This window comes from Scyliorhinus torazame, chromosome 25, assembly GCF_047496885.1.
Source record: "Scyliorhinus torazame isolate Kashiwa2021f chromosome 25, sScyTor2.1, whole genome shotgun sequence".
Taxonomy (NCBI): domain Eukaryota; kingdom Metazoa; phylum Chordata; class Chondrichthyes; order Carcharhiniformes; family Scyliorhinidae; genus Scyliorhinus; species Scyliorhinus torazame.
The window spans coordinates 13564720-13590613 of record NC_092731.1 but is presented as its reverse complement, the minus strand read 5'-3'; the positions used below and the strand labels follow the sequence as shown (position 1 = coordinate 13590613).

Genomic DNA, 25894 nt, shown 5'->3' with positions numbered 1-25894 from the left:
GATGTTGGGTGAAAACCAACCCTTTGCTGCTTTTATCTCTCCTTTATAACAGTAATAAAAGGAGTCCAGATTTGACAACAACACAGACTTTTTTTTTGCCGGAAAAATCCGAGCTTAATGGCTTTAGCGGTACAGGCACTGTTTGCTTGGTTGCTGAGCTTTATGGACACTAAGACCATGTGTTCTTCGTCTGTGATGGGTTAGTTGATTCTAGCCAGACAGTGAGGCCAAGAAGAGGAAAATCATTGAGATCTTCTGATCACTGGCCCCTGAAGCTCTACTGGAAAACGTGTATGTGGTGGGCACAGGAACATGCTTAATTGTAACCCTTAACAGAACAGCGAGTTTGCATTCACCGTTGAGACTTGCGCGTGAGGTCCAGCCTGAACCTCTGGAGGGTTACCTCACTGCAGTGTAAGTTGACTTTGTGGGGTGAGGGAAGAAATTTGGGGGACATCCTCAGCGGCCTTTTACCAGATGAGGGTGATCCATTCCAAGAATGGGTCTGTCTGGTTTCTGGGCCTCTTTGCTAACAGCAATGTGCTTTCTATGCTGTTGAGAGGCAGACTACCCTACATGTACCTCAGTTCATCTTTGTCGCACCTTGCTTCCCATCGCCATTTTGCCCTTTTGAAGAGATGGTTTGCTTTCTATTGGCCAGACAGAACATATACAGCGTAGAAGGAAGCCATTCAGTCTGCCGTGTCTGTGCCGCCTCTCTGAACGCGCAGTGTACCAAGTGCCATTCTCCTGCCTTCTCCCCGTAACCCTGCACATTCTTCCTTTTCAGATAACAATCCAATTCCCTTTTGAAAGCCGTGTTGGAATCTGCCTGCACCGGGGCAGCATTGTGGCACAGTGGGTTAGCCCTGTTGCCTCACGGCGCCGAGGTCCCAGGTTCGATCCTGGCTCTGGGTCACTGTCCGTGTGGAGTTTGCACATTCTCCCCGTGTTTGCGTGGGTTTCAAACCCACAACCCAAAGATGTGCAGGGTAGGTGGATTAGCCGCGCTAAATTGCTCCTTAATTGGAAAAAATGAATTGGGTACTCTAAATTTATATTTAAAAAAAAAAGAATCTGCCTGCACCACACCCTTGGGCAGTGCTTCCAGATCCTAGCCAGGCGCTGAAATGAAAAAGCTTTTCCTCATGTGGCTGTTGCTTCTTTTGCCAAATACCGTAAATCTTTGCCCCCTCCTTCTTTATTCCAATAGGGAGTTTTTCCCTTTCTGCTCTGTCCAGTTCCCGCATGATTTTGAAAACCGCTATCAAATCTCCTCTCCACCTTCAGTTCCCCAAGGAAACCAGTCCCAATTTCGCCAATCTGTGCACTTGGGGGAGATGATGACGGAGGGGTAATGTCACTGAGCTTGAAATCTAGAGGCCCAGGGTAATGTCATCTGGTGGAATTTAAATGCAATGAACAAAATCTGGAATTGAAAGCTAGTCTCCGTAATGGTGACCGTGAAGCTATCATCGGTCGTTGAACAAACGCATCTGGTTCACTGATGTCCTTTTGGGAAGGAAATCTGCCGTCCTTAACTGGTCTGGCCTATATGTGACTCCAGATTGGGCGGCACGGTAGCGCAGTGGTTAGCACTGTTGCTTCACAGCGCCAGGGACCCGAGTTTGATTCCCAGTCTGGGTCACTGTGTGGAGTCTGCACGTTCTCCCCGTGTCTGCGTGGGTTTCCTCCGGGTGCTCCGGTTTCCTTCCACGAGTCCCGAAAGACTTGCTGGTTAGGTGAATTGGACATTCAGAATTTTCCCTCGGTGTACCCAAACAGGCGCCAGAATGTGGCGACTAGGGGATTTTCACAGTAACTTCATTGCAGTGTTAATGTAAGCCTACTTGTGACACTAAAAAAGATTATTATTATTATAGATCCACAGCAATATGTTTAACTCATAAGTGCCCCTTTGAAATGGTGTAACAAACCACTTGGTTCAAGGGCAATTAGGTTTTTGGAACAAATGCTGGTTTTGCCAGTGACACCCAGATCTCCAGAAAGAATAAAGAAAATAAAAACAAACCTAACTGAAGTAAAATGTGTTTGCATTTTTAATTCAAAATTTAAATTGCCAAGTTACAAGGGTAATGGAAGGAGTCGTTCATAACAAAATATATGGCAGGGAAAACTTTGGAATCCGAAATAGTGGAAATAAAAATAAATAGTTTTCCTTTGCACAGTTCCTTTTGCATTTGGAGCAGATCCCATGTGCTTTGAATCCAGTGAATTGATTGTTTTCAAAATGCCGTCACTTGTTATCTTGGCAAACATTACATCGGACATACAGCACTGCAACAGTCCATTCGGCCCAACCCCTCCATGCTGGTGTTTGTGCTCCATTCCAGCCTCCTCTCATCTTTCCTCATACACTCGTCTAACTTCCCCTTATACGTACCAATATTATACACTTCATAATCTCCCTGCAGATGTAAGTTTCACACACTCACCTCTCATTAAAGAAAACATTCTTTTAAATTCCCTTTTGGATTTCTTGATTATCTTGTCTTAATGCTCTTTTGCACAAATGGAAACATGTTCTCTGCATTCACTTGTTCAAAGTTCAAAACCTTCCATAATTTTAAAGACCTCTATTACCCTCAGCTGCTTCTCCCCCCCCACCCCTCCCCTCCCCCTTCAAGAGAAAAGACAACTAGCCTAACTGCCCTTTCCTGATGTACACCCCTTGCAGCTCTGGTATCATCTTTGTAAATCATCTCCTTGAGTCCTCTTCAGTGCCTCTATCTTTTTAATAATATGGCGACCAGATCTGCGCATGGTATTCCTCAATGTGGTCTAACCAAAGTTTGATACAAGTTTAACATAACTTCCCTACTTGCCAATTTATGACCAATGAATTTTTTTTTCATGGTGTCAATCTTTACGTTACAAGGTGAGAAGAAATAGTAATATGTAAAGAACATCCATTTGATAATGGGACTTATGGTTTTGCGCTCTGGGTCTTGTGGTTCCGGTTGATTAGGGCCAAGTATGACCATTGTAGATGCAGAGGAAATCACTCATCTATCTTAATTTTCCCCCCCCACCCTCAGGAACTGATCTTCATGCGGTGTATTCGGCCTCTGTCAGTAGACAGCTGAAGTTGCTTGCCGATTGGAAGAAGACTATCTTACAGAGATTCTTGCCATGTGTGTACAAAGAAAATGGGTGTTAATGCTTCTGCCTACCCGTATCCTTCATGTCCGACAGCTGGGGTGAAAACGCAATCTTCAAATGCAGTTGGTGGTAAGAATTTTATTACACAATGTGAGAGCCATCGCCGGTGATCTAATTGGATAGCAGGACAGGCTTGATTGGCTGAATGGCCTCCTTTTCCAATGTGACTCATGTTACAGCGATGTTAGGAAAGGTTATTTTTGGAATAATTCCCTAGTTTCTTAGTAGGTAAAGATTTGAGAAGCGGGGCATGCCCCCTCCCCAGAGCAGAGAATGTTAAAAGGGTTAACAAAATAAGAGGTGTTCAAATTGACGGTTTTTGATAAGAATAGATCGGGGATAAATGTTTGCATTGGCGGGAAGGCTGATAACTAGATGATACAGACATAGAAACTTTGGCAACGTTCTGTTACGCAACAGAATGTTGAGATCTTACAAAGCGCTTCTGGAAAGGGTGGTTTCAAAGGGTAAATTTCAAAGAGGAATTGGATGAAAGAAAGTTGGAAAACGGTTATGGGGAAAGAGCAGGAGAGAGAGAGATCCCGGCTCTGGGTCACTGTCCGTGTGTACTTTGCACATTCTCCCTGTGTTTGCGTGGGTTTCGCCCCCATAGCCCAAAAGATATACAGGGTAGGTAGATTGGTCACGCTTTTACTCTCTTAATTGGAAAAAATTAATTGTGTACTCTTAAATTTTAAAAAAATTAAATAGCACGGTAGCGCAGTGGTTCGCTCAGTTGCTTCACAGATCTAGGGTCCCAGGTTCGATTCCTGACTTGGGTCATGTCTGTGTGGAGTCTGCATGTTCTCCCCATGTCTGCGTGGGTTTCCTCCGGGTGCTCCGATTTCCTCCCACAAGTCATGACGTGCTGTTGGGTGAATTGGACATTCTGAGTTCTCCCTCCGTGTACCCGAACAGGCGCCGGAGTGTGGCGAGTAGGGGCTTTTCACAGTAACATTATTGCAGTGTTAATGTAAACCTAATTGTGACAATAGAGATTATTATTGTTTAAAAACTGGTTGGGGCTGAATGGCTCGTTTCTGTGCTGTATATTTCATAGAATTTCGGCCCATCGAGTCTGCACCGGCTCTTGGAAAGAGCACCCTACCCAAGGTCAACACCTCCACCCTATCCCCATAACCCAGTAACCCCACCCAACACTGAACATAGAACATAGAAAAATACAGCACAGAACAGGCCCTTCGGCCCACTATGTTGTGCCGAACCTTTGTCCTAGATTAATCATAGATTAACATTGAATTTACAGTGCAGAAGGAGGCCATTCGGCCCTTTGAGTCTGCACCGGCTCTTGGAAAGAGCACCCTACCCAAACTCAACACTTCCACCCAACACCAAGGGCAATTTGGACATTAAGGGCAATTTATCATTGGCCAATTCACCTAACCCGCACATCTTTGGACTGTGGGAGGAAACCGGAGCACCCGGAGGAAACCCACGCAGACACGGGGAGGACGTGCAGACTCCGCACAGACAGTGACCCAAGCCGGAATCGAACCTGGGACCCTGGAGCTGTGAAGCAATTGTGCTATCCACAATGCTACCGTGCTGCCCTTGAGAACAAATAAATCTACGCTATCATTTTACTGTAATCCATATACCTATCCAATAGCTGCTTGAAGGTCCCTAATGTTTCCGACTCAACTACTTCCACAGGCAGTGCATTCCATGCCCCCACTACTCTCTGGGTAAAGAACCTACCTCTGATATCCCTCCTATATCTTCCACCTTTCACCTTAAATTTATGTCCCCTTGTAATGGTTTGTTCCACCCGGGGAAAAAGTCTCTGACTGTCTACTCTATCTATTCCCCTGATCATCTTATAAACCTCTATCAAGTCGCCCCTCATCCTTCTCCGTTCTAATGAGAAAAGGCCTAGCACCCTCAACCTTTCCTCGTAAGACCTACTCTCCATTCCAGGCAACATCCTGGTAAATCTTCTTTGCACCTTTTCCAAAGCTTCCACATCCTTCCTAAAATGAGGCGACCAGAACTGTACACAGTACTCCAAATGTGGCCTTACCAAAGTTTTGTACAGCTGCATCATCACCTCACGGCTCTTAAATTCAATCCCTCTGTTAATGAACGCGAGCACACCATAGGCCTTCTTCACAGCTCTATCCACTTGAGTGGCAACTTTCAAAGATGTATGAACATAGACCCCAAGATCTCTCTGCTCCTCCACATTGCCAAGAACTCTACCGTTAACCCTGTATTCCGCATTCCTATTTGTCCTTCCAAAATGGACAACCTCACACTTTTCAGGGTTAAACTCCATCTGCCACTTCTCAGCCCAGCTCTGCATCCTATCTATGTCTCTTTGCAGCCGACAACAGCCCTCCTTACTATCCACAACTCCACCAATCTTCGTATCGTCTGCAAATTTACTGACCCACCCTTCAACTCCCTCATCCAAGTCATTAATGAAAATCACAAACAGCAGAGGACCCAGAACTGATCCCTGCGGTACGCCACTGGTAACTGGGATCCAGGCTGAATATTTGCCATCCACCACCACTCTCTGACTTCTATCGGTTAGCCAGTTTGTTATCCAACTGGCCAAATTTCCCACTATCCCATGCCTCCTTACTTTCTTCATAAGCCTACCATGGGGAACTTTATCAAATGCCTTACTAAAATCCATGTACACTACATCCACTGCTTTACCTTCATCCACATGCTTGGTCACCTCCTCAAAGAATTCAATAAGATTTTTTAAGGCAAGACCTACCCCTCACAAATCCGTGCTGACTATCCCTAATCAAGCAGTGTCTTTCCAGATGCTCAGAAATCCTATCCTTCAGTACCCTTTCCATTACTTTGCCTACCACCGAAGTAAGACTAACTGGCCTGTAATTCCCAGGGTTATCCCTAGTCCCTTTTTTGAACAGGGGCACGACATTCGCCGCTCTCCAATCCCCTGGTACCACCCCTGTTGACAGTGAGGACGAAAAGATCATTGCCAACGGCTCTGCAATTTCATCTCTTGCTTCCCATAGAATCCTTGGATATATCCCGTCAGGCCCGGGGAACTTGTCTATCCTCAAGTTTTTCAAAATGCCCAACACATCTTCCTTCCTAACAAGTATTTCCTCGAGCTTACCAATCTGTTTCACACTGTCCTCTCCAACAATATCGCCCCTCTCATTTGTGAATACAGAAGAAAAGTACTCGTTCAAGACCTCTCCTATCTCTTCAGACTCAATACACAATCTCCCACTACTGTCCTTGATCGGACCTACCCTCGCTCTAGTCATTCTCATATTTCTCACATATGTGTAAAAGGCCTTGGGGTTTTCCTTGATCCTACCCGCCAAAGCTTGTTCATGCCCTCTCTTAGCTCTCCTAATCCCTTTCTTCAGTTCCCTCCTGGCTATCTTGTATCCCTCCAATGCCCTGTCTGAACCTTGTTTCCTCAGCCTTACATAAGTCACCTTTTTCCTCTTAACAAGACATTCAACCTCTCTTGTCAACCATGGTTCCCTCACTCGACCATCTCTTCCCTGCCTGACAGGGACATACATATCAAGGACACGTAGCACCTGTTCCTTGAACAAGTTCCACATTTCACTTGTGTCCTTCCCTGCCAGCCTATGTTCCCAACTTATGCACTTCAATTCTTGTCTGACAACATCGTATTTACCCTTCCCCCAATTGTAAACCTTGCCCTGTTGCACGTACCTATCCCTCTCCATTACTAAAGTGAAAGTCACAGAATTGTGGTCACTATCTCCAAAATGCTCCCCCACTAACAAATCTATCACTTGCCCTGGTTCATTACCCAGTACTAAATCCAATATTGCCCCTCCTCTGGTCGGACAATCTACATACTGTGTTAGAAAAGCTTCCTGGACACACTGCACAAACACCACCCCATCCAAACTATTTGATCTAAAGAGTTTCCACTCAATATTTGGGAAGTTAAAGTCGCCCATGACTACTACCCTATGACTTCTGCACCTTTCCAAAATCTGTTTCCCAATCTGTTCCTCCACATCTCTGCTACTATTGGGGGGCCTATAGAAAACTCCTAACAAGGTGACTGCTCCTTTCCTATTTCTGACTTCAACCCATACTACCTCAATAGGGTGATACTCCTCGAACTGCCTTTCTGCAGCTGTTATACTATCTCTATTTAATAATGCCACCCCCCCACCTCTTTTACCACCCTCCCTAATCTTATTGAAACATCTATAACCAGGGACCTCCAACAACCATTTCTGCCCCTCTTCTATCCAAGTTTCCGTGATGGCCACCACATCGTAGTCCCAAGTACCGATCCATGCCTTAAATTCACCCACCTTATTCCTGATGCTTCTTGCATTGAAGTATACACACTTCAACCCATCTCCGTGCCTGCAAGTACTCTCCTTTGTCAGTGTTCCCTTCCCCACTGCCTCATTACACGCTTTGGCGTCCTGAATATCGGCTACCTTAGTTGCTGGACTACAAATCCGGTTCCCTGCCAAATTAGTTTAAACCCTCCCGAAGAGTACTAGCAAACCTCCCTCCCAGGATATTGGTGCCCCTCTGGTTCAGATGCAACCCGTCCTGCTTGTACAGGTCCCACCTTCCCCAGAATGCGCTCCAATTATCCAAATACCTGAAGCCCTCCCTCCTACACCATTCCTGAAGCCACGTGTTCAACTGCACTCTCTCCCTATTCCTCGCCTCGCTATCACGTGGCACCGGCAACAAACCAGAGATGACAACTCTGTCTGTCCTGGCTTTTAACTTCCAGCCTAACTCCCTAAACTTGTTTATTACCTCCACACCCCTTTTCCTACCTATGTCGTTGGTACCAATGTACACCACGACTTCTGGCTGCTCCCCCTCCCCCTAAAGGATCCTGAAGACACGATCCGAGACATCCCTGGCCCTGGCACCCGGGAGGCAACATACCTTCCGGGAGTCTCGCTCGCGACCACAGAATCTCCTATCTATTCCCCTAACCATTGAATCTCCTACAACTATTGCTTTTCTATTCTCCCCCCCTTCCCTTCTGAGCCCCAGAGCCAGACTCAGTGCCAGAGATCTGGCCGCTAGGGCCTTCCCCCGGTAGGTCATCCCCCCCAACAGCATCCAAAACGGTATACTTGTTTTGAAGGGGAACGGCCACGAGGGATCCCTGCACTTTCTGCCTGTTTGTTTTTTTCCCCCTGACTGTAACCCAGCTATTCTTGTCCTGTACCTTGGGTGTGGTTACCTCCTTGTAACTCTTCTCAATCACCCCCTCTGCCTCCCGGATGATCCGAAGTTCATCCAGCTTCAGCTCCAGTTCCCTAACACGGTCTTTGAGGAGCTGAAGTTGGGTGCACTTCCCGCAGGTATAGTCAGTGGGGACACCGGTGGTATCCCTCACCACCCACATCCTACAGGAGGAGCATGTAACTGGCCTAGCCTCCATCCCCTCTTACCTGACAGAATATAGCTGCCCTGTGGACTAACTAGATCTCCGCCCTCCGACCCTGCTCCCAGTCAGCTACACTTTCTGTAAACTCCTGGCTCTCTTTGCACTCTTTGCGGAAATGTCGGAAACAAAATGAAAGGAGCACCTTACTCCCTCCTCACCTAACTCCCTCGGTCACCAAACTCTCACTATCGCACTCAAATGCACCAAATTCAGCACTGTGCAAACAAAGTCTGCACTGTAGGGGATCACTTTTATACTGTGAATCTAGCCTCTGAAAACTGGCCTAATCCAATTAACTAATTAACAAGCTCCAGTTGCAAGTGCCTACAAGTAGAAGCCTGTTTAAAGCTTATTGAAAATTCACCTTCTTCTAAACCAAACAGCAACTTTTAAGTTAATTAACAAAATAAAAGAAAGACTAAACTTTAGATAAAAATGAAGCCTTATACTCCCTCGGTCACCAAACTCTCACTATCGCACTCAAATGCACCAAATTCAGCACTCAGTGCAAAAACTAAGGGCAATTTTGGACACCAAGGGCAATTTATCATGGCCAATCCACCTAACCTGCACATCTTTGGACTGTGGGAGGAAACCGGAGCACCCGGAGGAAACCCACGCACACACTGGGAGGATGTGCAGACTCCGCACAGACAGTGACCCAAGCCAGAATTGAACCTGGGACCCTGGAGCTGTGAAGCAATTGTGCTATCTACCGGGCTGCCCTTAATATATCCGATCTAGGTACTATTTACTATTACAGGAACGCCTTCACCACACAGGCTATAATGGTCACCACCTCAGGGTAACTAGAAATGGGCAGTAAATCTCAGTCTTGTCAGTGATGCAGGCTCCTGTGTTTTTAGATGTAGCTCGTTCTCATGAGTCAGAATAACTTCACGATGAGCTGTATAAACCTGGCACTTTTAACTGCTCTCCAATCCTTGTTATTTCTCCCTGCGCATGGTATGGAGTTTGCTGGAGTCAGTGGGCCTCTGCTGCACCATGCTGCTGTGCCTGGGCCGATATTTATCCCTCCACCAACAGCACCAAACAGCCCGTGGTCTTGCTGTGCGCAAATTGGCTGCTGTCTATCCATCAACCGTATGAGGTTGTGATAAGCATTATAGAAAATAACTTTCTGTCTTTGCCTTGTCTTTTTTTTTTAAATTTAGAGTACCCTATTCTTTTTTTCCAATTAAGGGGCAATTTAGCGTGGCCAATCCACCTACCCTGCACATCTTTGGGTTGTGGGGGCGAAACCCACGCAGACACTGGGAGAATGTGCAAACTCCACACAGACAGTGACCCAGGGCCGGGATTCAAACCCAGGTCCTCAGCGCCGTTGGCAGCAATGCTAACCACTGGTGCTGCCCTGAGTGGCTGCTCTTTTTACGCCAGTCTAGATGTTGAGTCTACCAGTGTAATTCACTCTGTGTTAGGAGAAAATGGGGGTCAGCCCCCAGCTGATGTACACACAGTCACACACACAAATGTTTTACTGGCTTGTAATCTTCATTGATTAAAATTGACAATTGTCCCACCACCTGTTTGTTGGTGCCCTTCGCACCGTGAATTACCCTTGTTGTGCGGGCAAATTAAGTAGCCTTTCTGCACTCCAAGCAACACTCCTCACTGGGCAATAAGATGAACAAGCAGGTAATTCTTGAAAAAATTATGCGCAGTATAGATTCCGTTCATGGCACAGGCCCCACCCTATTAATCTAGTATCTTAGTTCAGCATTATGTGCGAGGCGTTATGAAGCAGGCAATCTACTTGCCAGGAAATAATAGTAGCCATGCCACAGCTTAGATTTCTGTATGAATATAGAGCAATATTGGAGGTATTTTCAGGGACTGATTAAATCACCAGCTTACATGGAACTTCCAAACGTTTCCCTGCTGTGATTTATTACATCTCTCTGATCTTTTGATGTATTGCTGCCTTGGAACACGGTCCAGCTTGTGTATCATGAGTGTGTATATTCCCCTTGTGTATCGCGAGTGTGTATATTCCCCTTGTGTGTCGCGAGTGTGTATATTCCCCTTGTGTATCGCGAGTGTGTATATTCCCCTTGTGTATCGCGAGTGTGTATATTCCCCTTGTGTATCGCGAGCGTGTATATCCCCCTTGTGTATCGCGAGCGTGTATATCCCCCTTGTGTATCGCGAGCGTGTATATCCCCCTTGTGTATCGCGAGCGTGTATATCCCCCTTGTGTATCGCGAGCGTGTATATCCCCCTTGTGTATCGCGAGCGTGTATATCCCCCTTGTGTATCGCGAGCGTGTATATCCCCCTTGTGTATCGCGAGCGTGTATATCCCCCTTGTGTATCGCGAGTGTGTATATCCCCCTTGTGTATCGCGAGTGTGTATATCCCCCTTGTGTATCGCGAGTGTGTATATCCCCCTTGTGTATCGCGAGTGTGTATGATTCCCTTTTTTTTTCTGATGTTTTATTTTCCTATTGGACTCCTTACCTAGTGTAAGTTTTTTTTTTTGCCTGTGAAATAGATCTTACATGTGACTATTATTAAATTAAAAAGTTGCGACTGTCCAGTGATGTGCACCAGACACTAAACTTTTAACTCCTGGATTGGCTTTCCAAGCCCAGTTCACATCCATGCGAGGGGTCCCCCGCCAGGAGTGCGGATCCTATACAGTGTGTTGAACCGTGTGCATGCGTAGCTGTGCAGCAGCCTAGCCGTTGCCATTTGGGCCTCGTTTCGTGTTAAGTGCCCTGCCTCCAGTGACCACACAAAAGCGAAATACCGCAGATCATGGAAATCTGAAATTAAAACAGCAAATGCTGCCCATGCTCAGCAGGTCAGGCAGCATCCGAACTGACGATGGGTGATCGTCATCAACTTATAAACATTGACCCTCTCTTTCTCTGCCTGACCTGCCGAGTATTTCCAGCATTTTGTAATGTTAAACGGTGCTGCGTTTTGCAGGGGTGGGACTGAAAGATTCAGTGCTGACTCACCAGGGACTCAGGCCTGTGACCCAGAGGAGCCCTGCGGGGGGGGGGGGGGGGATCGACGTGGCAGCAAGCGCTGTGATGATTGATCAACGGCATGCGGAAAATGGGAGCTAATGTTCTTAAGTGCTGAATATAGCAACTGCAGATGGAAGACTTGTCCCAGCGCCAGAAGCCTCGGCGTGTGTTTGATTATGAATCTAACAGAATTGGGAACTCTGCGCGACAGTGTGGGAGGAACAAAGTTCGGATTTCTTTCCAGCTCCTCCAAACTGGAAGAACTTGCCGAGCCAGCGGGGAGAATTCTGTCCTGCCTTTTTTGTTGTTGTTAATGACAGCTTAAGCTGTGGAAACTTTGAACCGTGCAGATCTTTGAGTTTCACTCTTTTCATTTTTTTAAAAATCTCCCCAAGGTGCTGCAACTTGTCTTTAAATTGCAGCCTTCTAACTGAGCAAGATTACCTTGCAGGTGCAGCAAGCATTCCAAAAGCAAATGGTACGTGGGCCTCTGTTGCAAGGCAAGAGTGCAGTTGCCTTCCTGCAATTGTGCAGCCACCGCACTTGGGTGTATTGTGCACAGTGTTGATGTCCGTACCGAAGGATGCCTTGACGGGGCTCAGCAACGATTCGCTGACTTAACTCCTGGGGCGAGATCGTTGTCCTGTGAGGAAAGATTGAACGGAATCTGCTTGTACCCGTTTCGAAGAATGAGACTTGGTTTCGCTGAAAAGTAGGAGACTCCCGAGAAGGCTTGACCCGGTCGATGCTGAGACCGTTTCCCCGGCTGAAGAATCTAGAAATGGGCGCTATAGTCTCGGGATGAGGAGAAAATGCTTCGCTCAAAGGATTGTGAATCTTTGGAATCCTGTACCCCAGAGAGATGTGAATGTTCAATCATTAGATATAATCTAGCTTGGGATCGATGGAGCTTTGGACTCCAAAGCGATCAAGTGATATGAGGATCGAATCGGAAAGTTAAGTTGATGTTGAGGTTCAACCATGATATCAAATGTAGAATAGGCTTGAAAGGCTATATGGCTGCCTCCTGCTCCTGTTCCCTTTGCCCCATTTGTAAGTGGAGTGCCGTAGGAGTCAGTGCTGGAGCTTCAAGCTTTTTACAATTTATATAAATGACTTGGCTGAAGGGACTAAGGTGTGGTTGCTAAATTTGCTAATGGCAAAGATAGGTAGGAATGCCAAGTTCTGAAGAGGGCATGAGAAGATCCCAGACCAGGCCCCAACAGTTGCTGGGATACCGGACTGAAACCCCAATATTTTGTTTGTAAGACTGTGAGGATACTTTGCTCCAGGAGTGATTACATGCACAAATAGGATGTGTTAAAACTTAACTTTAACATCATAAAGATGTTATAATTATAATTACCAGTTGATGGTTAACAATGAAATGAAACTGGGCAGCACGGTGGCGCAGTGGTTAGCATTGCTGCCTCGCGGCGCCAGGGTCCCAGGTTCGATCCCGTCCATGTGGAGTTTTCACATTCTCCCCATGTTTGCGTGAGTTTCGCCCCCTCAACCCAAAGACGTGCAGGGTAGGTGGATTAGCCATGCTAAATTGCCCCTTAATTGTAAAAAAAATGAATTGGGTACTCTAAATTTATTAAAAACAACAATGAAATGGCACTCATTTCTAACTGCTATTTTTTTTATCTCCACTCACACAAAACCCATCTCTGGTCAAAATCCACTTTTAAATACAGTTAGCAAACCCAGGAATACTTGCTGTGAAGAGACGCCTTGGATAACCAACTTTTTGAAAGAGATCCTTCAGGAACCAGCTTGCAGATTTTTGTCTTTAACTTTAACGTTTAACTTGCCGTTGTTCTCACATCCCGTTCTTCTCACATCTCAGAGTCATGATAAAGCATCTGCAATCATGTTTGCTCTCCCTGCTACCCGTATGGTTGTAGCAGTAAACTCCATCTAAAACAGTCTTGCATTTTGATCTTTAAACTTCTCCAAAAACTAGAATGGATTAAGGTCTGTATAAACAATTTTCTCCAATGAATTGTTAGCAACACGAACGTCAAAATGGTGCAAAACCAGTAACAAACTCAATGTCGTCTGCTCGTTGGTCAAATACTTATTTCTTTTTCTTTTTTTTAATAAATTTAAGAGTACCCAATTCATTTTTTCCAATTAAGGGGCAATTTAGCAGTGCCAATCCACCTACCCTGCACACCTTTGGGTTGTGGGAGCGAACATGGGGAGAATGTACAAACTCCACACGGACAGTGACCCAGAGCTGGGATCAAACCTGGGACCTCGGTGCCATGAGGCAGCAATGCTAACCATTGCACCACCGTGCTGCCCGGTCAAATACTTACTTTGATGAATATTTAGTTTCTGACGGAAAATAACCCACGGTTATTTCTATTCTGTCATCGCCTTCCTGTAGCAGTTCAGCACCAACGCCCAATCACTCGCATCAATTGCCACCTTACATTGCTTGGCATAATTAGGTGTCACCAATACTGGTGCGGTGGTCAACACAGTTTACAGATTTTCAAATGTCTCCTGACTTTCTGATGCCCACTGATATTTCTTGTGCTTTTTCAGAAGTTTAGTCAGTGGAGCAACCACACTGCTAAAATTTGGCATGAATTTCTGGTAGAAACCACTCGTGCCCAGAAATCTCAGAACTTCTCTTCTCGTTGATGGTATTGGTAACTCCCCAGTAGCGTTTGTTTTCGCATTCCGTGACCACCCCCAATTGTATGGCCTAAGACTGTGACTTGAGTTTTCCTAAATTCACTTTTAACCATGTTGACCACCAATCCAGCCTCCTGTAGTCGACCGAACAATTCCTTTGTTCTAAATGCTACTTTTGTAGCTCCTCGCTGACCCTAGTTGAACTCTCCCTAACATTTGACCGCTCTCCCTGCGCGCGCGCGGGGCACACTTCTACGAGGTGCCTTCAAATGTTCTACTCCACTAAAGAGCCAAATAAATGCGTATTGTTGCTATCCACTCTATCCAGTTCCTTATTTCTTCTAGCCACCTCTCAAAGGTGGCCTAGGCAAGGTTAACAGTCGCTGACCTGACCATAAGAAGAGGGACCCAAACCATAAAAAAAGACAAGACTTGCATTTATACAGTGCTGTTGATGATCTCAGAACATCTCAAAGTACTTTACAGCAAATGAATTACTTTTGAACTGTGATGTAGCTGTTGTAATATCTGACTGTATCACATTTTGCATTATACCTTTTAAAATATATATTTTTTGGATTGGATTTGGTTATTGTCATGTGTACCGAGGTACAGTGAAAAGTATTTTTCTGCGAGTAGCTCAACAGATCATTAAGTACATGGGAAGAAAAGGGAAGGAAAGAAAATACAGAATAGAGCAACACAAGGTAATTTGTTTTGTTGCCACCTCCTGTTTCCACAGCGTGATCAGGATCTTGGGGGACAGAGAATCCTATTGGTTATGCTGGTTAATTTGTGTTGTTCGTCAAATTTGCAAGTGAAATGTACTGTGCCAGGCATTTGGTTGGACCTCCTTTGATTCGCTGGAATGTTACTTGGGCTAAATAATGAAGAGAGATTATTAGGATTGTATATCCTAGAATATAGAAGCTTGAGGAGTGATTTGATTGGGGTATGTAGATTTTTGGAAGGAATTGATAAAACTTTTTTTCTGCTGCTGGATAGTTTTGGACAAGGGGATATAACCTTAATTCAGGAGAGAGGGTGGGAAACGTTTCGCACAAAAGGGTGGTAAAATTGTGGAACTCTCTCTCACAAAGTAGATGCTAGCTCAAGTTAATAATTTTAACTCTTGAGATGGGTAGATATACATGAGACAAAGATCTGGTGCCAAAGCAAGTGGGTGGATTTGGGTTAAAGATCAGCGATTATCTTATCGAACGGCAGATGGGATTGGGCTGAAGGTCCTATTGGCACCTAATGATGCTTTAAATGTAGTAAACGTTGATTTTTATTTTTGTATTCCATTCCCTGGAACTTCCATGGCTCAACTCAATCGCAGAAAAATATACCACAATGACTTTTTTATAATACCCGTCATAATCTTTATTGTCACAAGTAGGCTTATATTAACACTGCAATGAAGTTACTGTGAAAATCCCCTCGTCGCCACACTCCGGCCCCTGTTCGGGTACACAGAGGGAGAATTCAGAATGTCCAATTCTCTTAACCAGCCTTCTTTCGAGACTAGTGGGAGGAAACCGGAGCACCCGGAGGAAACCCACGCAGACACTGGGAGAACGTGCAGATTCTGCACAGACAGTGACCCAAGCCGGGAATCGACCCTGGGACCCCCTGGTGCGGTGAAGCCACAGTGCTAACCAATGTGCTGCCCATATTAATTGAATTGTTAAGATTGAAAGAAACAGCGGATGGGTGTTAATTGTCTTTAAGTACATTTGTTCCAGTGCCCCACCAGTGTCACCGTCTCATTAATTTGATTCATTGATTTTTTTTTTTTAAATTAAAAATAATCTTTAATTAGGGGATAGCTGGGACACTGGATTGTGTGAGACGAGAGCTGTATGACTGAACAATTCAATAAAGAAAAGCTCCGTGTTTTGTTTTCGGTTCACCAACCAGCTTGGTAACTGTTAGTACACTATTCACTTCCTGTGCTGGTGGGATTTAATTGTAACCTGTTATTTATTTCTTGGACAGAATCTCCTTCGCATTCTCCGTTCGGATGTCAGCCAGAGGGGAAGTTCTGCATTTCTGGATTCGGCCAGGACAAGCGCGAGAAGAAGAGGAGCTCTAACCTTGCCTTGCTGAAGAAGAAACTCTTCAGGCGCCGGAAGTCGGCCAAGGCGGCTGACCATGCCAAGCACATGCGCGAGCTCCTGTACGGCTGGGACGTGCGGGATGTGGGTCTGCTGGTGAAGCAGTATGAAGCTGCGTTGGCCGTGAAGGAGCTGGTAATTCAGGCATGTATAGCCAGGCCAGAGGCCAGCCGGTTAAATGAAGACCTGGCCAAGCTCTATCAGTTCAAGTACTGTACGGATGTGGACCTTGTATTCCAAGGTGCGTGCTTTCCTGTCCATCGTGCCATATTGGCTGCCCGGTGCCCTTTCTTCAAAACCCTCCTTTTGTCCAACCTGGACCGTGCTGAGTTAGTTATGGACATCAGCACTGTCGGCATAGACATGCCAATACTGTCATCCCTTTTGCACTACTTGTACAGTGGAGAATTTGGCATTCAAAACTCCCAGATCAAGAATGTTGATGTGTTGGTCCGCCTCAGCGAAGAGTTTGGGATGCCCAATGCCCTTCATTTCGATATATACAGTCTCCTTGAGAGCTCCTGCTATTACGACGCAGTCCTCAGCTTTACCTCCAACCCCGACGTTTCTGACAATTTTGAAGGGTGCTGCCTGGAGGGGGAGTTCCGCTGCCACAAGGCCATCCTCTGCGCCCGGTCGCCGTTCTTCCGAAATCTCCTCCAGAAGCGGATACGCACTGGCGAGGAGACCACAGACCGGACCTTGCAGACTCCAGCCAGGATTGTGCTGAACGAAGCAATCATTCCAAAGAAATATGCAAGAGTCATTTTGCACTGCATGTACACCGACCTGGTGGACTTGGACTTGGTTCTGCCTTTCAGCCCGTCAACTGGGAGCTTGAGAGAAGTGCAGGATGAAACTGGGAAGGACAGTGAGACCAGGCTGGAAAACGCTATGGAGCTGTTCCATATCGCGCTCTTCATAGAGTTCAATATGCTGGCACAAGGTAAGGGGGTGGTGGTGGGGGGAGGTGTGTCCCTCTGAACAGGGAAGGGATTGATCTGGAGAATCTCGCTGCGATCATGGGAATGTACACTCAACAAATGTTTGAAGGCGGCCGGCCAAGTTAATACGGCTGTTCAAAAATACACGTGAGATTCTTGGCTTTATAACAAGAGGTAGAAAGTACAAAAGCAAGGACGTTATGCTCCCCCTTTGTGAAACACACTGCAGGAGTATTTTTGCCATTTCTCTGCACATCCATTAAGCAAGATCTCGCCCTTATTATAATAATAATAATCTCTTATTGTCACAAGTAGGCTTCAATGAAGTTACTGTGAAAAGCCCCTAGTCGCCATATTCCGGCGCCTGTTCAGGGAGGCAGGTACGGGAATTGAACCCGCGCTGCTCTGCATTGCAAGCCAGCTATTTAGTCCACTGTGCCAAACCAGACCCACTGTAGACCTTGGAGGGGATGCAGAGGAGATTCAACCAGGAATGAGAGACTTCAGTTATTTGGGGAATGTGGAGAAATCGGAGTGGCCCCCTCCAGAGCAGAAACCATTATCGGGTGATTTGATTAAGCTATTTGAAATCTAGAAGGGTTTTAATTCGGGAAATTAGGAGTGAAGAGTGGCAGAAGGATTCCTAAGCAGAGGACAAAGAATGAAGGTGAGCGGCAAAAGAAGCAGAGACAAAATGAAATGGGGGGGGGGGGGAGAGAGAGAGAAATAACGCCGTGTAATTGGTGCGATCTGGGAGACGCTGCGTAAAAGGATGCTGGAAACAGATTCAATAATAACTTTCAAAAAAGGAATTGGATAAATATTTAAAGGAGAAAGATTTGCAGCATGATGAGAATCGAACAAGGGAAAGGGTTTAATTGGATAGTTCTGTAAAAGAACTGGCCCAGGCGTGATGGGTGTCACTGTGCGTATCATTCAATGATGACAACGTTTAGACCTGTATTACAATCCCAGACCAGACCCCAACAATTGCTAGAATGCGGCAATATTTAATTTAATTTTTAATATTATGAAGCAAAGATATTCGCTACAGGAGTGATTTCACTCAAAATAGTGATTATATGTTATATTAAAACAAACTTTATTACGAACTTTAACATCATAAAGAAAATAGCTTACAATGCTCAGCAATGATAATGAAGCACTAAATCTTAACTGCTATTTTTGTCTCCACTCAAGCAAAAGCCAACTCTGGTCATAATCCACTTTTAAATACTGTAAGCCAACCCAGGAATATTTGCTGTAAAGGGATGTCTTGCATAAACCACTTTGAGAGAGAGATCCTTCAGGAAACAGCTAGCAGATACTTGCCTATGTCAAACTACTCTCCATCTGCCAGCCTTTTCGGAAACTGCTGTCTCCTCATGCCAAAACCTTTTTAACTAAACTGCTTTTGAGAGAAGAAGCAATTTGTTCACAGACAGATCAAAACTTAGTTTTTCCAGAAACTGCTTCCTGTTCATAGACAGATCTAAACTGAATTTCAAAACTGCAACCTCAACATCTGACTGCTTCAACCCCTGGCTCCTCCCATTAACTTCATTATCTTACTAAGGCCTAACACAATTATTTAAACAGTGGTTAGCACTTCTGCCTCACAGCGCCACGGACCCGGGTTCAATTCCGGCCTCTGGTCACTGTCTGTGCAGAGTCTGCATGTTCTCCTCGTGTCTGCGTGGGGTTCCTCCTGGTGCTCCGGTTTCCTCCCACAGTCAAAAGATGAGCGGGTTAGGTGGATTGGCCGTGCTAAATTGCCCTTATTGTCCCTTTGTGTCCAAAAGGTTAGGTGGGGTTACTGGGCTACGGGGATAGGTTGGAGCCACGGGCTTAAGTCGGGTGCTCTTTCCAAGGGCCGGTGCAGCCTCGATGGGCCAAATGGCCTTCTGCGCTATAAATTCTGTGATTCTACGAACTGGCTCATTGGGGATGTCATAACTGTATCTGCCCTTGCCACGGACGGACCTGGAAGCCCAATTTAAAACCAACATATTAATCTCTGTGACAAATTGATTCAGTAGATGCAACGGTAGCTGCATAAAAAACATTTTACTGGATTTTTTTTTTCTTCTTCACTGCGTTTTGCCGAATCAGAATGAATATTATTGGAACAACTAGAGGTGGGGTTAAAGCTCGACTTTCAACCATGTCAAATTGGTGTAGAACTACACTCGGTGGGGCGAATAGAATACATTGCCGAAAGAAGAGAATACAAGTTCGAGGAAGTTGATGAGCATTCTGCGCAGTGCTCTGCTCCGGCTGCAGGTTGAACACTGCATGTAGTTTCGGCCTCTTAAAGTGCTGGTGGTGTAGACCAGAGGCATGAGACGGATCCCACGTCTCCTTGGGTCTGAGTTGCGAGGGAGAGACTTGGGTTTTCAACCCCAAAAAGGGGAAATACATTGCAATGGTTTGTATGGAAAAGATTAATTCAGGATATGAGGGGTGGCACATTGGCGCAGCGGTTAGCGCTGCTGCCTCACGGCGCCGAGGTCCCAGGTTCGACCCCAACCCTGGGTCACTGTCCGTGTGGAGTTTGCACATTCTCGCTGTGACTGCGTGAGTCTCACCCCCCAAAAACCCAACGATGGGCAGAGTAGATGAACTGGCCCTGCTAAATTGCCCCTTAATTGGGGAAAAAAAGAATTTGGGCGTTCTAAATTTAAAAAAATAAACCAGGATCTAACTTTAAAATAAGCAGGGACCAGGTGCGACTCGGGTACTGTTACGATTGGTATTGGGGTGTTTATGCAGGGAATGATTTGTACTTCGAATGAACTTGTGAGTCTAGGTGCCAGGGCGGGCACGGTGGCACAGTGATTAGCACTGCTGCATCACGGCGCTGAGGACCCGGGTTCGATCACGGCCCAGGTCACACTATATGTGGAGTTTGCACATTCTCCTTGTGTCTGCGTGCGTTTCACCCCCCACAACCCAAAGATCTGCAGGTTGGGTGGATTGGCCACGCTAAATAGCCCCTTAAGTGGGGGAAAAAATAATTGGATACTCTAAAATTATTTTTTTTTAAAAATGAGACTAGTTGCGAAGGCAAAAAGTCCAGATTTAAAGACTCAACAGAATTTACCAATATGGTTTGGGCACGGCGGGGAGGGGGTGGGGGTCACAGCAGCAGCGGGGGCGGGAAGGGGGTGCAGGTGCACGATTGCTGGGAGGGGAGCTGGGAGCGCACGCGGTTTTGATAGGCGGGGGAAGCATTCGTGTGCGCAGGCCTCTTGGGATGCTCGTATCTGGGGTCGCACATGTGCGCATATGTTTGTCTGGGCGCGCGCCCACATGCCTGTGCAATATGGTTATGGCAATACTACCGGTTCATTATTTAAGTAAGCAATCAAAGCTACTTGTTCTTGCAGCAGTAGTATATGTGGCAATTGGCAGGGGAATGGCACTTGAGTGAATTGCCTTAAGAGCTGGCACAGAGATGATGGGTGAATGCAGCAAATTTCTATCCAGCCAGGCAAACGTTTTTAACAGGATGAAGGAGTTGTGAAATCAATTAACTGGGACATACATCATTGGATTCCAGAGGCAAATGAAGATGTTCCTACATGGAGAAAGGATTAGCGGGATATGGTTTGCGATTGATCACAAAAGCACTGACTTTGTAAGCGCTAAGCATTTTGCTGCTGTTTTTAAATTCTAATTCACATGATTTTTCTCTGCCTGCACAGGATGTGAAGACCTGATTGTTGAGAGTGCCACGCTGGACTCGTTAGTTGCTATCCTGAGGTGGAGCTCTCAACCATATGGATCCAAATGGGTCCACCGGCAAATGCTGCATTTCCTCTGTGAGGAGTTCAGTAATGTCATCGCCTCCGACATTCTCTATGAGCTAAGCAAGGAACACCTGATGGCAGCCGTCCAGTCAGATTACCTGCAGGTAATTCACCTCCTGTCTCCAATTAATAAGAAGTCTAGATATCTAGAGAAATTTCTTGGAGAAATGGCGGACCTGCTTGCTTGTGGCTTGCGTAGAATTGTGGAACGACGACATGATTTCCCTGGGGTGGGCAGCACGTTGGAGCAGGGGGTTAGCCCTGTTGCCTCACGGTCCAAGGTTCGATCCCGGCACTGGGTCACTGTCCGTGTGGAGTTTGCACTTTCTCCCCGTGTTTGCGTGGGTTTTGCCCCCACAACCCAAAAGATGTGCAGGGTAGGTGGGTTGGCCACACTAAATTGCCCCTTAATTGGAAAAAATGAATTGGGTACTCTAAATTTTTATTTTTATAAAAAAATGATTTCCCTGGGGTTGTCTGGTTGGAGAGTTTTGATGTGTGTATCATAAGGGTGAGACTGAGACTCTGATCTTTACTGGTCAGCATCTGGCGATTCAGCAATTTAGGACTAATAAAAGGGAATCAAGTGACGTTGAACGCATAAAATCATACACCAAAGAGGAGTATGTTCGGTCCATCCTGCCCATGTTGGCTCTTTGAAAGCTATCCAGTTAGTCCCACTCCTTCCTGCTCGTTCCTCCTTATCAACCTGAAAATATTTTCTTGCAAAATAATTTTCCTTTCTGAACGTTGCCATTGAATCTGCTTCCACCGCCTTTTTGGGAAGTGCACGCACTCCAGATTATCACATCTCGCTCTGCTTTTAACAAAAAAAAAATCTTCCCTCTTATCAAATTACTTTAAATTTGTACCCTTTGGTTACCGACATCTCTGCCATTGTAAACAGGTTTCCCCCCCTCATTGGCTCCATGAAACCCCTCGTAATTTTCTATCAGATAGCCCCTTAACTTTCCCTGCTCTAAGGAGGACAATCCCAACTCCCCACGTAACTACAGTATTTCATTTCTGGTACCATTATAGTAAATCTGTCTCTGCGCCCTCTCCAAAGCCGTGCCAGAGATTTATAAATGCCTTTTATTTTAAGTGCCATTTTCCCCACAGCTCCTTCGCCAGCACTGATTTGCTAATTGCTCCCAGTGGCAACATTGGAGCTCAAAATGGAATCCAAGTGGGAATCTGCCATTGATTACTGCCGCTTGGAGTCGTGGAGTTGTAGGCGCCTTCTGACTCACAAAGTTGTGGGTTGAGTGGCGTCTAGTCCCAGTTTGGTCACTTGTGATGCGTCCTTGCTGGCTTTTGAGTTCGAAGGTAAGCCCAGGGTTGCAGTTAATCAATTGTAAATGGTTCCTCACTTCCCCATTGCACTGCTTTACTCTTGAAGTGGCATTAAGCTTAGAACGTTTGTTAAATTTTAATGCTTCTGCTGGGCTCAGTGGTGATGCTGAACTATGCCAGAAAATAATGGCTTTACTCCAGGGCTTTCACATAGTGAAAGCTAACATGCTTTTACAGTAACTTCATTGCAGTGTTAATGTAAGCCTATTTGTGACAATAATAAAGATTGTTGTTATAATATTGGTGGAATGCTGTACTTTGAAGCCATTGCACTTTTTTGAGTGGGGGTGGCAATAAACCAGCACCATGTCTGCATATTACGATGATATAGAACCTATTGCACGCTTTATATCAGAAAGTAAATAGTACTTTAGCCTTTATTACAAAGGGACAGGGGTACAAGAGTAAAGAAGTCTTTACTGCACTTGTGTAACGCCTTAGTGAGACTATAATCTGGGGTACTGTCTACGGTTTTGGTCATCTTACCTAAGGAAGGATATGAACACGGGTGGCATAGTGGGTAGCACTCTTGCTTCGCAGCTCCAGGGTCCCAGGTTCGATTCCCCGCTGGGTCACTGTCTGTGCGGAGTCTGCACGTTCTCCCCGTGTCTGCGTGGGTTTCCTCCAGGTGCTCCGGTTTCCTCCCACAAGCCCCAAAAGACGTGCTGTTAGGTGAATTGGATATTCTGAATTCTCCCTCAGTGTACCCGAACAGGTGCCGGAGTGTGGCGACTAGGGGGCTTATCACAGTAACTTTGTTGCAGTGTTAATGTAAGCCTACTTGTAACAATAAAGATTATTATTATTATAGAGGGAGTGCAACGAAGGTTCTCCGGGCTGATTCCCACATCGAGGGGCTTGCTCTATGAGGAGAAATTGAGTAGATGAGACCTATTGTTTCTTGGACGTTAGAAAAATAAGAGGTGATCTAATTGAAACATAGCAAGTTCTTTGTGGTCTGGCTGGGTAGATGTTGACTAGTCTCCGAATAAGGGGGTGGCCATTTCATACAGTGATGAGGAAGAAAAGGATTGTGAATCTCTGGAGTTCTCTGCCCTAGAGGGCTGAGTATGTTCAGTACAAAGACTGACAGATTTCTTTTGATGCTAAAGGAATCTCGGGGATATGGGGCTAGTGCAGAAATATTGTGTCGAGGTAGAAGAGCAATCATGATCTTATTGAATGGCGTAGCAGGCTTGAAGGGCTGAATGGCCTACTCGTCCTGTGACTTATGTTCTTGATGATGGGAGAAGAGTTTTCGTCCCTCAACCAACACCACGTAAAACAAATTAACCAATCATATTTTTTATTGTTGCTTTAAGGGATCTACATGTGAAGAAATTGGCTACTGTGTTTGCCCAAATGATTTTAAATGGAGCAGGGTAGGGATGCAGATATCTTACTGCATTAATAGATCACAGAATATCACTTCACATAGGTTAAGAAATTTATTTTTTAAAACACATTGGCTGTGAAGTTGTCCGATGTTTTTGAAAAAAACCTCAGCAAACCAGATTGCTAATTTCGGAAGGAAATCTGCTCCTCTTACCTGGTTTAATGCTTTGTGTGACTCCATTCCCACGTAATTATGGCTGGTTCCTAATACCCTCTGAAATGGCCCTGCAAGCCACCCAATTATATGGTGGAGGGCGGCAGGGTGGCGCAGTGGCGCTGAGGACTCTGGTTCGATCCTCGCCCCAGGTCACTGTCTGTGTGGAGTTTGCACATTCTCCCCCTGTCTGCGTGGGTCTCACCCCCACAACTCAAAAAGGTGTGCAGGGTAGGTGGTTTTGCCACGATAAATTGCCCCATAATTTGGGGAAAAAAAAGAATTGGTGCTCTAAATTTATAAAAAATGAAAAATTGTGGTGATGGACAATCGCTCTGTCCAGATCTCTCATGATTTTGCCCCTTGGATAAGACGGACTTTAAGATGCTCTCAGAGGCACAATGAGATGTCCTATTGCAGCACTTTTCCCCCCTGTCCTTCAGCCCGAACCCTGCTCCTGGCACTGTTAAAATATAAATGGAAACTGCAAATGAGAAGGGAGGTGTGTTGATTTCTCTGTTTGGCGTTCCTACTGTTGGATCCACATGACCTTTGAAATCAGCCTGTGCATCTAAACGTTGCACCTCTCTGCTATCGCCAGTTGTGACAAGTGCTCATCATAACGGAGACAGAGCAATAGGCTGTCCCGCAGACCTTTTGCTTTTGGACCCTGAAGAAAAGAGCTTCCGTTTCTATAGCGCCAGAGTCAGCGAGCGAGTTACTTTTCAGATGTAACGGCTGTTGGTAATGTGAGGAAATGTGACGACCAATTTGCACAAGTGACATAATTGACCAGATTGCCTCAAGGAGGCGAGCGCCCTACCAGCCGTTCCACGGTTGACCTGTAACTGGGGCGGTGTGTGCATGAAGCTCTTGAAGTAGACTGTGCTGGAGAGTGCTGTCCCCTCTCATTGACCTTTTACACGTAAATCAAAAAGGCTGGAAATGCCCAACAGGTTGGTTAGTATCTGAAAGAGAGGGACTAGCATTTCATGTAGAACCTTCACTTAGAACTGAATATTACAGGGTAGCACGGTGGCACAGTGGGTTACCCTGGTGCCTCACGACGCCGAGGTCCCAGGTTCGATCCCGGCTCTGGGTCACTGTCCGTGTGGAGGTTGCACATTCTCCCCATATCTGCGTGGGTTTCACCGCAGGTTAGGTGGCCATGCTAAATTGCCACTTAATTGGAAACGTGAATTGGGTACTCTAAATTCAACAAAATATATAGTACTGAGGGAGTGCAACACTGTCGGCAATGCTGTCTTACAGATGGACAAACCAAGGCCCAATCTGCCCCCTTATGGATGTTAAAAACCCCACGGCACTGCTTTAAAGGAGAACTGGGGAGTTATCCTGCTGAGTTGTTCAATATTTATCCCTCAATCGGCATTCTAAATCACATTATCTTGCCGTTATCATTTCCATTATTCATTTCATTTCATTCATTCATTTCATTTCATTGTCTCATTGCTGATTGTGGGAGCTTGCTGTGCGCAAATTGGCTGCTACGTTTCCAGCATTACAACAGCAAAGATTCTTCAGAAATGTGCTTCATCGGCTGTGGAGCATAGTGGTACGCCCAGAGTTGTGAAAGGCACTGTGTAATGCAAGTCTCTCTTGTAACATTAAGAGATCGGTATTGAGGTAGCTTTAAGGGGTTGTGGAGTCATTCTTCATTTTTTGTTTTAGTCTGTCAAGATTTGACATCGAGCAGCAACTGCGCTCAACGAGGAGAGACTTTTTGAAGGTTTTCTGTTTTGTGACTTGGAGTATTTTGGGGTGGGGTGACTGGAAGAACACTTGTCTAGGCTTGTAAAGGATCTGTACATACACAGGAGAGTTGTGC

The 25894-nt window shown here is 45.7% G+C and overlaps 1 protein-coding gene across 3 annotated transcripts in view; it reads left to right on the top strand.

Annotated features, from left to right (window-relative positions):
• LOC140402335 (BTB/POZ domain-containing protein 7-like) overlaps positions 1–25894 on the top strand; it is a 91753-nt gene that overhangs the window by 12470 nt on the left and 53389 nt on the right. For all 3 annotated transcript variants that reach the window (XM_072490046.1, XM_072490047.1, XM_072490048.1), the window contains exons 2-4: positions 3060–3252; positions 16266–17330; positions 21036–21244. In XM_072490046.1, the coding sequence (XP_072346147.1) occupies positions 3171–3252; positions 16266–17330; positions 21036–21244 (1356 nt within the window). In that variant the 5' untranslated portion in view covers positions 3060–3170. The remainder of the gene's footprint in view (positions 1–3059; positions 3253–16265; positions 17331–21035; positions 21245–25894) is intronic.